The sequence below is a fragment of the Musa acuminata genome, chromosome BXJ1-10 (genome assembly GCF_036884655.1).
Source record: "Musa acuminata AAA Group cultivar baxijiao chromosome BXJ1-10, Cavendish_Baxijiao_AAA, whole genome shotgun sequence".
Taxonomy (NCBI): Eukaryota; Viridiplantae; Streptophyta; class Magnoliopsida; order Zingiberales; family Musaceae; genus Musa; species Musa acuminata.
The window spans coordinates 20,750,902-20,762,500 of NC_088336.1; the positions used below are offsets into that span (position 1 = coordinate 20,750,902).

General features: G+C 45.8%; 1 protein-coding gene, 1 non-coding gene and 1 pseudogene across 2 annotated transcripts; 2 read left to right on the forward strand and 1 right to left on the reverse strand.

Annotated features, from left to right (window-relative positions):
• The first annotated feature begins 445 nt into the window (after positions 1–445).
• LOC104000396 (receptor-like protein kinase 7) lies at positions 446–3,939 on the forward strand. Its single transcript, XM_009422424.3, has 2 exons — positions 446–3,177; positions 3,454–3,939. Exons 1-2 carry the CDS (start codon positions 576–578, stop codon positions 3,837–3,839), a joined length of 2,988 nt encoding a protein of 995 aa, XP_009420699.2. The 5' UTR covers positions 446–575; the 3' UTR covers positions 3,840–3,939.
• Positions 3,940–4,201: 262 nt separating this feature from the next.
• Positions 4,202–6,750, forward strand: LOC104000555 (cysteine desulfurase, mitochondrial-like; annotated as a pseudogene).
• A 1,699-nt stretch (positions 6,751–8,449) lies between these two features.
• Positions 8,450–8,523, reverse strand: TRNAE-UUC (transfer RNA glutamic acid (anticodon UUC)). The gene has a single exon. It is a non-coding gene; the product is annotated as a tRNA-Glu (tRNA).
• Between the last annotated feature and the right edge of the window lie 3,076 nt (positions 8,524–11,599).

Genomic DNA, 11,599 nt, shown 5'->3' on the forward strand with positions numbered 1-11,599 from the left:
GAATCTGCACACGTTCACATCACACGTCAGTCGATGACGCGGAAACGAGACTCATGCGCAACCAATTGTTTTGGCCCCAGGCGTCGACATCCCTTCACGTGAGTACATCATCGCCATTAGTGATCTTAATATTTTTTGTCTTCGTACGGCCTTTGCACGATAATTGATGATGATGGAGGGCCTTGCTCGTTCGAGTAAGCGAGCTGGGTTTTTACCACAGCAACATTGTTTACTCGCTCATCTACTTACTCCGTGAATGGGCGTGACGGTCGGCCTCACAGCGGACGCACCTGGGTCCATTCATGAGGTGCGTGGGTGGGGTAAGTTATTGTATGCTTCAAAAGGAATGACCCACGTGACGCGACGAGAAATCCCCGAAGTCAAACGCGGCGGCCAACAAAGGCACACGTATCCAACGCACTCGCTCACCTGTGGCCGCCTCCGCCATCACTCCAAGACAAAAGCCGCAGCGGCCGCCTCATCCACTCTCTCGAGGACATAGCGATCCGTCGCTCCACATCTTCTGAAGTGGAAGGTAGTAAAGAAATCTGCGGCAAATCTCTCTCCACCCCCCGATGCAGCTCCTCTTCCTCCTCCTCGTGCTGTGCCTCCTCCAAGGAGGTACAGCAACTCCCGAGGAAGAACTCCAGATCCTGTCGCAGTTTCGAGCATCTCTGACGGCCGCCAAGAGCAGTACCTTCGAATCATGGGATGCGGGTAGCCCCGCGTGCGGCTTCGTCGGAGTCAGGTGTGATTCCACCGGCTCCGTGTCCGAGATCGACCTCACCGACGCCGGCATCTCTGGCGAGATATCCTTCGCGTCCCTCTGCCGACTTCCCTCTCTCTCTTCCCTTTCCCTTGGCTTGAACTCCCTCTCCGGCTCTGTCTCTGCTGACCTCCGCAACTGCACTGCCCTCCGCCGCCTTGACCTCGCTGCCAACAACCTCGCCGGGCCCGTTCCCGACCTGGCACCGCTGAGCGAGCTGCGGGTCTTGAATCTCTCCGGCAACACCCTCACCGGCGCGTTCCCGTGGGGATCCCTAGCCCACCTCACCGGGCTCCAGGTGCTCAGCCTCGGCGAAAACTCGTTCGACCCCAGTCCCTTCCCGAAGGTGGTGGTGAGCTTGACCAAGCTCAACTGGTTATTCCTCTCCTCCTGCAATATCCACGGCGATATCCCGCCCTCGATTGGGAACTTGACCGAGCTCGTCGATCTCGAGCTTGCCAGCAATTTGCTCACCGGCGGAATCCCCCCGGAGATCGCGAGGCTCTCCAAGCTCTGGATGCTGGAGCTTTTCAACAATTCGCTCACCGGAAGAATCCCGGCTGGGTTCGGCAATCTCTCACGATTGGCCTACTTCGACGCGTCCATGAATCAACTGGAGGGCGACCTCGCGGAGCTCCGGAGCTTGACGAGTCTCGTCTCGCTCCAGCTGTTCATGAACGACCTCTCCGGCGAGGTGCCGCCAGAGTTCGGGGAGTTCCGGTATCTCACGAACCTCTCGCTCTACACCAATCGGCTCACCGGGACGCTCCCGCCGACGCTCGGGAGCTGGGCGAAGTTCGACTTCATCGACGTGTCCACCAACTTCTTCACCGGCAGCATCCCGCCGGACATGTGCAGGAGGGGAACGATGACTAGGCTTCTGATACTAGAGAACAATTTCACCGGCGAGATCCCGGAAAACTACGGCAACTGTTTGTCGTTGGTGCGGTTCAGGGTGAACAAGAATTCGCTCTCCGGCGTGGTTCCCGCCGGGCTCTGGAGTCTTCCAAATTTGAACATAATCGACCTCGCCGTCAACCAGTTCGAAGGCGGGATCGGCGCTGGGATCGGCAAGGCCAAGTCTCTGTACCAGCTGTACCTCAATGAAAACCGGTTCTCCGGTAAGTTGCCACCGGAGATCGGAGGAGTGACGTCTATCGTGAACATAGACGTGTCGTACAACCGGTTATACGGCGAGATTCCTGCGAGCATCGGAGAGCTAAAGCAACTCCTGAGTCTTAATTTTGAAAGCAACGCCTTCTCCGGCACGATTCCGAACGCGATCGGCTCCTGCGTCAGGTTAAGCTCCGTCGGCCTCGCCGCAAATAACCTCTCTGGGCCAATCCCCGCGAGCCTCGGCCAGCTGACGAGTCTAAATTCGCTGGACCTGTCGTACAACCAGCTATCGGGCGAGATACCGGTGAGCCTCGCCCCACTGAAGCTCTCCGCCCTCGACCTCTCCAACAACCAGCTCACCGGCGCGGTCCCAGCGGCGCTCGCCATTGCCGCGTACAACAGGAGCTTTGCCGGGAACTCCGGTCTCTGCGCCGAGGGCGGCGGGGCCAACAGCCTCCGCTCGCTCAGGCAGTGCCCCGCAACCACGAGAGGCTCCTCAGACGAGCTCCGCGTCGTCCTCACTTGCTTCCTCGCCGGCGCTGCTGTCATCCTCGCCTGCTTCGGCCTCTACATCGCCCTCAGGAAGCGCCTAGCCGACGGGCACGGCGGCCACCATGCTGTCGTCAAGGACCCATCATGGGACCTGAAATCCTTCCGGATCCTGACGTTCGATGAGCAGGAGATCGTCGACGCGATCAAGCCGGACAACCTCATCGGGAAGGGGGGCTCCGGGGAGGTGTACCGCGTGGAGCTGGCGAGCGGGGAGGTGGTGGCGGTGAAGCACATATGGAATGACCCGGTGGGGGGGACGAAGGAGAGGAGCACAGCGGCGATACTGGGGGCGCGGGGGCGGAGGCGGCCGGCGCGGAGGGAGTTCGAGGCGGAGATCGCGACGCTGAGCGCGGTGAGGCACGTCAACTTGGTGAAGCTCTACTGCAGCATAACGAGCGAGGAATCATGCCTGTTGGTGTACGAGCACCTGCCGAACGGGAGCCTATGGGATCGTCTGCACGGACCGTCGGCGGGGAAGGCGAGTGAGCTGGGGTGGGACGAGAGGTACGAGATCGCCGTGGGGGCGGCGAGGGGGCTGGAATACCTTCACCACGGCTGGGACCGTCCCATCCTGCACCGGGACGTGAAGTCCAGCAACATCCTGCTCGACCAGTGCTTCAAGCCCCGCATCGCCGACTTCGGCCTCGCCAAGGTGCTGCAGTCCGCCGCCTCCGGGGCAGGAGGAGGGAAGGAGGGCTCCTCCGCGCACGTCATCGCCGGCACCTACGGCTACATTGCCCCAGGTGATCGTCAACTGCCACTGTCTCGTACTATCAGCAAATGCCTCAATCTTCTTTACGTATGAAAAGTGAAGTAGAATCATAAGGGAATCAAATCATAGACTGATGTCGATTGGCTTCCAGTTTGATTCCTCGGTAGACTTCGGAACATACCACAGACTATTCCTTCCTTTTCGCATGTCCTGCGTTCAAACATAAAACAACTCTCTGTTTCGACTTTAGCTGAAAACACACCCAACCAGCTCTCACTCTTTTTTGTTTCTCCTTGGAGATGTGCAGAGTACGCATACACATGGAAGGTGAACGAGAAGAGCGACGTGTATAGCTTCGGAGTGGTGCTGATGGAACTGGTGACGGGGAGGCAGCCGATAGAGCCGGAGTACGGTGAGAACAAGGACATCGTCCACTGGGCGTCGAGGAGGATGGGGAACAGGGAGAGCGTGATGGGTATGGTGGACTTGCGAATCCCGGAATGGGCGAGGGAGGAGGCCGTGAAGGTGCTGCGGATTGCGGTGCTGTGCACGGCGAGGCTACCGGCCACGCGGCCGTCGATGAGGGCGGTGGTCCAAATGCTGGAGGAGGCAGGGAGGTGCCGAGCTTTTAGTGGCGCGTTCGGTGGTGGCAAGGCCGAGAAGGTGGAGTCTGAAGCTGTTGTGGGTGATTAATCCCAAAGGGATGACTGATATATGTAATGTATACATATATTACATATGATAGATTGGATGAGATTAGGAATATACGATATTATCGCGGCTCCACACACAAGGTTTTGCTTCTCGTAATTAAAAATGCCATGTGCTGCATCTGCAAATTGGATCGCAAGTCAAAATTGAATGTTGGACACGAGTCAATATCTTGATTGGTCAAATATCATCGAATCAAGCCATAATATAATTAGTAGCAAATCTTCCTTCCATAAACATAATAATATATACGTCATGAAGCATAATATAATTAGTAGCAAATCCCGAGCGTTCGTTCTAACGTCACCCTTTTTAAGATTCGTACAAAAAATCATATTCTCGAACTATGGGGGTTGAGCCGGAGGAGCAGGCGGGGGTCGTCTCGATGAAAGGCGTCAAGATCTCTGGTCGCCCCGTCTACCTCGACATGCAGGCCACCACCCCCGTCGATCCTCGCGTCCTCGACGCCATGCTACCTTTCTACCTGGCGCGCTTCGGGAACCCCCACTCCCGAACCTACCTCTACGGCTGGGAGTCTGAGTCCGCGTCGAGGCCGCCCGTGCCCAGGCGATCCCCAAGGAGATCTTCTTCACCTTGGGCGCCACCGAATCTAACAACATCTCCGTCAAGGGCCTAATGCGCTTCCACCGCGCCCGCAAGCGGCACGTCGTCACCACCCAGACCGAGCACAAGTGCGTCCTCTACTCTTGCCGCCACCTCCAGCAGGAGGGCTTCGATGTCACCTACCTCCCTGTCCGCCCCGATGGCCTCGTCGACGTCGACCAACTAGGCGCCGCCAAACGTCCCGACACCGGCCTCGTCTCCGTCATGGCCGTCAACAATGAGATTGGCGTTGTCCAGCCCCTGGAGGAGATCGGTCGCATCTGCCGCGAGAAGGGCGTTGTCTTCCACACCGATGCCGCTTAGGCCCTTGGGAAAATCCCCATCGTTGTCGAAAAGATGGGGATCGGGCTCATGTCGCTTAGCGGGCACAAAATCTACGGCCCTAAGGGCGTAGGCGCCCTCTACATCCGCCGCCGTCCCCGCGTCCGGGTTGAACCTCAGATGAGCGGCGGCGGGCAGGAGAGAGGCATCCGGAGTGGGACCGTTCCGACCCCTCTAGCCGTCGGGATGGGTGCCGCCTGCGAGATCGCGGAGAAGGATATGGAATACGACAGCCGCCGCATCTCGTCGCTGCAGGAGAGGCTCTTGAATGGCATCAGAGCAAGGCTGGACGGCGTGGTGGTTAATGGGAGTTTGGAGCACCGCTATCCCGGGAACTTGAGCCTATTGATGGGGCTGAAGGAGGTGGCTGTGTCAAGTGGGAGCGCTTGTACAAGTGCCAGTCTTGAGCCCTCGTATGTACTGAGGGCCCTCGGTGAGGACGAAGACATGGCACGTACATCCATCAAATTTGGCATCGGGAGGTTCACACCAGAGGCCGAGATCGACAAGGCAATATAGCTGACAGTGAGGCAGGTTGAGAAGCTGAGGGAGATGAGTCCACTCTATGAGATGGTCGAGGAAGGGATTGATCTCAAAAGCATCCAGTGGGCTCAACACTAAATTCATGGTGATGAACTGTATTCTACATATATATATAGCAGTAAGGAAGAACCGAAGTTTCAGGTGACGGAGAAGACAAATAATGAGAATTTGGATTCTGCTGGGTAGGAGATTATGAACATTGTCTCTCTTCCCATATTCAGGTTCCCTACAATTCCCTCTCTAGTTAAAATTTTAGGTTTCAAAAGGGCTTTTTTATAGTCAAAATATGTGTGGATGCATGTGTGTCATAATCAATTATCCCGATGATCTTTCTAGTACATATGGAGAACTCTTACCATTCCATTGGACCTCATGTGCAATAAGGATTTCTCAGGTTTTGCATAAACTTCACACAAATGGCTTGTTATTTGGTAATATCCTGAGCTTTTCTGAGTTAGTTGCATGTATGAAGACAAGTGGTATTTATTTTGGGTTTTGTAATGTTATTAAAACAAAATGCCTCGGAGACTCTTGATGCTTGAGGTTCATATTATTGCTGAAACATTAATAAGTACCAAAACTATGATGGTTGATGTGCGAGTTGGATTGGTCATGTGTTGATATTTAGGCCTGTTTTGTTAGCATTATAACTCAATGTGACAGGATATTAATTCACGTCAATTACGTTCAGTTACATGGATTTGGTTTGAACTTTGAAGAGTAGGGAACTTGGATTGTGATTAGAAAGTGTTTGCCAGCATACAGATACAAAGGTGAACATAAGAATTCTTTAACTAAGGGTTTATTTGTTTCTGTTTCTCACTGCTGGTAAGGTTCTCATAAATTAATGGTTTCATCATTACATTGAGTAGTTTTGTTAGAAAATTAATAAATTAGCTTCCAGTACTTATATCTGATGGAATTTCTTTTAAACATCAAATGTTCAAAAGAAATTTCTGTAGTCATTGAATATTTTTTGCTTCTCTGAGGTTTGTTGTGGTGTTTTTAACTCGCAGTCTTGAATTTTCTCGGTTACACAAATGTGATCTCTATTTTGTAGCGAGCTGTTATTTGTTTTGTGTTCTGATTCATCATTCTGCCACTCTTCCACAGATTTGAATGATTTTGTTGTTTTGCTGGAAGTATTCCTAGTCAATCTCAGCTCAACATGCAGAGAATCATGATCCGAACAAAATTTAGGAACATGATGAGATACTTGTACCCCTAGGGAAATAAGCTTCTTCAGGAATCGTCTGACCAAAATCCATCGAGTCTATGCAAAGCAAACTATGTTGGCTAATCTTGCTTCTCATTTGGAACCTGTGTTGCATATTTTGGTCCAGTGCCCCTTTGCTCAAATATGTTGGAGGAGAAATAAATCGATCAAGATGCAGCTTCCTGCTAATGCCTCTAATGTTCTGAATTGTTTCGAGTGGCACCCCATATTGTTAAAGATTATTCTGTGGTGTATAAGGCAGTTGTGTTGTAAGCTATTTGAAGATTGTATTAATGCTTCTGAGGTTTCTGAGGCTTCCAAAAGTTGGCAAAGAAGATAGTCCAATGAGCACGATTGTCAGTTACCTCCAACAAGTGAATTTTGATGGAGCTGCGAATAGGTTACAAATCAGATAGGGAAATGATTGCCTTTAGAAGTTCTTATGATGAAAACTTCCTGTGTCCATGTGAATCATGTTAGGTATGTTCTTCGACTGCTAGGAAGGAGTTGGATTAGCTGTATGAGTTGCCAATGTATCAATTCTTGACCATATCTACCTGTCTGGTCAAGTACAGATATATTATATCTTTTACAATTTATTTAATGATATTGAACATATTAGATCAGTATATTGTTAGCTTCTTTGATAAGTTACGTTATCGAATCGAGATTTAACTACTTGTCGAGTATTCTCTGATAAGTTCTTTGATAATACTTTATATTGTTTGTTGGATATCTGCTGCTTTCTCTGCTCTTGTCACAAAGTGAAGGTGTCTGATTGGTTCTCAGACTGAGTTGGATGTTCCTAATATGTGGTATAATCTGACTTCTTATCTTTTACATGCCACATTTGGTTTGTCTTGATTTATTTTAATTTTCCTTGCATCATGAGCAGTTCCTTGAGAACTCTTGTTTGAGTTTAGGAGAGAGGACCAAAAAGGCTATTCAAAGCAAGTACTGTCTTATGAAGGAAGAAAAATATGTTTACAGGTGATTCCAAAATAATTCTGAGGTAAAATTAAGTTTGTATTGCTGAGGGATTCATCCGTTCAAAAAGAGGAAATGAAGTTGCAACTGTTCCTACTAGTAATTCTAATGTTATGGACGAATTTTCTAAAAAAGCTTTGGAATTTTTTTTGCATCTCACTCTTAACTTCAAAAAAATTCTCAGTTAGTACATTCTTTTATTTAAAATGACCGTCCTATTTTTATTGGCTATTGTTTTCCACCACGTCGATCATCTCCTTTTGCCTCGTCAATCACCCTTCTTCGGTTGCTTGTCTCTATATGTCGGTTGGCTCTATCGATGTCTCTCTTGTTGACCTCTCCTCTCTTGGCACAAGTTGTTTATATCTTTGTGAGCAAATTGAGCCTATCAATTGTTGTCTTCTGTGGACGCGATGTCGAGGCTTAATACGAGCATAGAGGTTTGCACTCACAATAGTCGTAAGTTCGACAAGGGTATACGACAGGAGGCGATGAGTTTTTTATTGGCTATTATTTTCCACCACGTCGATCATCTCCTTTTGCCTCGTCAATCACCCTTCTTCGGTTGCTTGTCTCTACACGTCGATTGGCTCTATCGATGTCTCTCTTGTTGACCTCTCCACTCTTGGCACAGGTTGTTTATACCTTTGTGAGCAAATTGAGCCTATCAATTGTTGTCTCACGTGGACGCGATGCCCTTGGGGCTTAATGCGAGTATAGACGTTTGCACTCACAATAGCCGTAAGTTCGATAAGGGTATACGACAGGAGGCGATGAGTTTTTTTATATAGCTCGGGACACTTTACAAAAAATTTTCAAAGTTAAATGACTCTATACGGAAAATTACCAAACAAAATTTTTTTTTTTGGGAAATTAACCCATTAATTATTAAGCAAAAAAGTTCCATTGCCGGGATTTGAACCCGGGTCGCCTGGGTGAAAGCCAGGTATCCTAACCGGACTAGACGACAATGGATTAGTGCATTGTGGTCTTCTGATACTTATTTAAGAATTAGAAAAACAAACTAATCTTACTGTCGTCCAATTTCCGTCACCACAGCAGTCCATCTTGACCGGTGAATATGGTAAAGGAGGATGAACCCGCAAGAGTTGACCAAATCGCACCCCATGGCATGCGGTTCTTCCACTTTTGTGTATGATTCCAAATGCGAGGAATAGCATCACTGTATGTTCGACCAGAAAGAATCTTCGGAAGGAAAAATAATAATAAGAAAACAATGACATTGATGGTGACGATGATAATTACTGAATCATATAGTTGTCGAGCTAATCGTGCTTAGTTCACCCTCCTTTCTCTAGTATGAGATCTCTTGATCTATAAACTAGCAAAAGGGAAGAGGCCATCTTTAAGGATTGATTACCTGTCAAAAATTCTAACATGGATTACAAGTGGGATCAACAATGAAGTCAACATCCCTCCTCATGTCTCAGTTTCAACCTTGGGATGCAAGGCTTCACTAAGCTCTTCTCAGGTCATGCTGAGGTGTGTATGTGTGTGTGTATATATCTTTGAGGCAGACCAATTGAGGCAGACCCTTGTATCAATGATCAAAGTGGAACCAAAAATCTCCTATTGAATCCACCAATTTATGATCTTGGTCTCTGTCTACCATGCCATGGGACCAGAAGGCTGGACTTCATTATTAGGCTCCTTGAAATTTCCACATTTTATCTGCATGTCTCCTTAACTTTTCCATGGCACAATGTTCACACACCATTGCTGTGTCATGAGAAAAGTATCATGCTATATGTATTTTCTATTTTCCAGTCCATGTCAATAATAGTAGTAGTTCTCACACTATGAAAGGCAGTAAAATGAGATGAGAGATCACATTGAAGCAATCAATTCAGGCCAATATATCCTATTTCCAAATTATGTAGCATGGATCCTTCAACCAAATATGATGAATTCAAACAACACACATCTTCTATTTCCAAGTTTGCTGAAGCCTTTCAAGTCAATTGCTCTCATAAACATACACCTTTGCTTCTGAGAAAAGTTGCTGAGTGCTAACAACACTAAATTTGCTTGAAGATGATGGTGATGCTAAGCCCCTCTTCACTTGTGTCAGCATTAATTCTATACTTGTTTTCCTGACCAAAAAATATATATATTACTTTAAAAAGTATTAGATGCTTTAAGATCACTTTAATTTTGCTCATGTGAATACAGAAAATTTTCCAGTTGTCTTCTTTTTGATGGTCAACATTCACCTTCAAGTATTCTCGTCATGACTTTTCAGAGAGACTGTTATCACTTCAAATTCAAGTTCAGACTTTGGCAGCATACAGTGCTTTCTATGGACTATTGGGAGACAATTTGACCTTTCTTCAGTGCAAAAACAATAAGCCATTTGACTTTGTCAATATAAATGATAGCATAGACATCTTTCTCGAAGCAAAACTACTCTCTCAATGTGAACAACATTGTCGTAGAAAATGACAAGTTCCTTTCATTCTTTTACAGCCTGAAGCATAAGCAGAAAATTGCTAGTGTCTCTCATTAGTCACAATGTGGCTTAGAAAAATCACTACCATTCTTTAAGAACAAGACAAAAATAGTAGCATCCTTTGGATGAGCAAGAGATCTCACAATGACAAGATGACTGTGATGCAAGGAACTGAAGAGAGACAAACCTGAAAGAGTCACAAGACTACACGTATTATTGGATGTGACAATCTAAATTCCTAAAGACTACAAAATTCTTCTCACCAAGTTGAAGGCAGCTTAAGATGATTGAAATGGTTTTTCTTTCCTTTTCAATGGCTTCTTAAGAAAAAAAGCAAAGAAGTTACCACGTTATCTAATTCTTCCAACAGCTTGAAAGTTCAAACTCCAGAGAATTTAATGTGTTTAAAAGTCTCTTAAAGAACACCACAAATGATCACAAAAGATTGGAGTCGATGTCAATGAGCTTTACATTTGTTACTTTGATGCATGCACATAATCATCATCAAATTCATCCGGCATATCAGAAATGGTGTAATTAAGTATCATCTTGTGACCATAAATCACAACAATTAAATCAACTAACTTGTCAAGGAATGAGGGTAATTAAACAAGAATTTGGCTAGTGCTAACATCTCATGTTGCTTTAAGGTGTCATCAAATGAACATATACATATACATATATGATAATAATCACCTAACTTATGTATTCTCTAAAATATCTTCTATGTACGTAGACAACAACATTATTGCTCAGTCATAACAATTTTTCTCAAAAATAGAAAAAACCTCAGTTATTGCAGCACATATAGATAATGCCTATGGAAGTTCTTGTTCTCTTATTAAAGTGGAAACAATCGAAAATAATAATGATGATGGTGACGACATAGATAAATGTCGTTGGCACAATTATAATCGAAAGAATAGACCATGTGAATGGTCACCTTAGCATGCAAAAATCAAACTAAGATCATCCTATTTGCTTTTGCCATGCCTCGTTTAACACATGCATAGCTACATTTCAACACCTAATTTTTTTATAATGTTAATTATTCTTATTTTAATATATTTTTTATTGACTTATAGAAAATGTATAATAGGTTGCTAGAGATTTATTATGATAGGTTCTAGAAAAGAAAGATATATCTATTAATTACTAGTGTAGTTACTAGTGTTAGAACTATAGTAAATGTGTTTAATGAGTTTTCTATTAATATTAAATTATATTAAGGATCTACATTTAAGTTTTTTTTTATTTTATATTGATAATAGATGAATTTATTTCTTAGTGTATGTTATTTGTTGAATATAGGTGATAGCATAAGTTAAATTAATTATAAACTAGAGCTAGAGGTAAGCTTTACAAACTAAATATCTTAAATTAAGTAAGACAAACAGAATATATAAAATATAATCTTAATAATTCTAGAAATAGACGAGAATATAGTTTGATTGGACGGACAAAAAGTCTTTTAAGTAAAAACTTTAGATATATTGAATCAATTATTCAATAAGATGGAAAGATCGATGAAAATATTCTTTATAGAGTAAAAACAAGATAGTCAAAATGACGAGGGATGTC

Excerpts from the sequence above, each read along its gene's own strand:
- LOC104000396 (XM_009422424.3), top strand. The coding sequence starts at position 576 with ATGCAGCTCCTCTTCCTCCTCCTCGTGCTGTGCCTCCTCCAAGGAGGT. Across the intron at positions 3,178-3,453 it reads CTACGGCTACATTGCCCCAG|AGTACGCATACACATGGAAG; the intron begins GTGATCGTCAAC and ends GGAGATGTGCAG.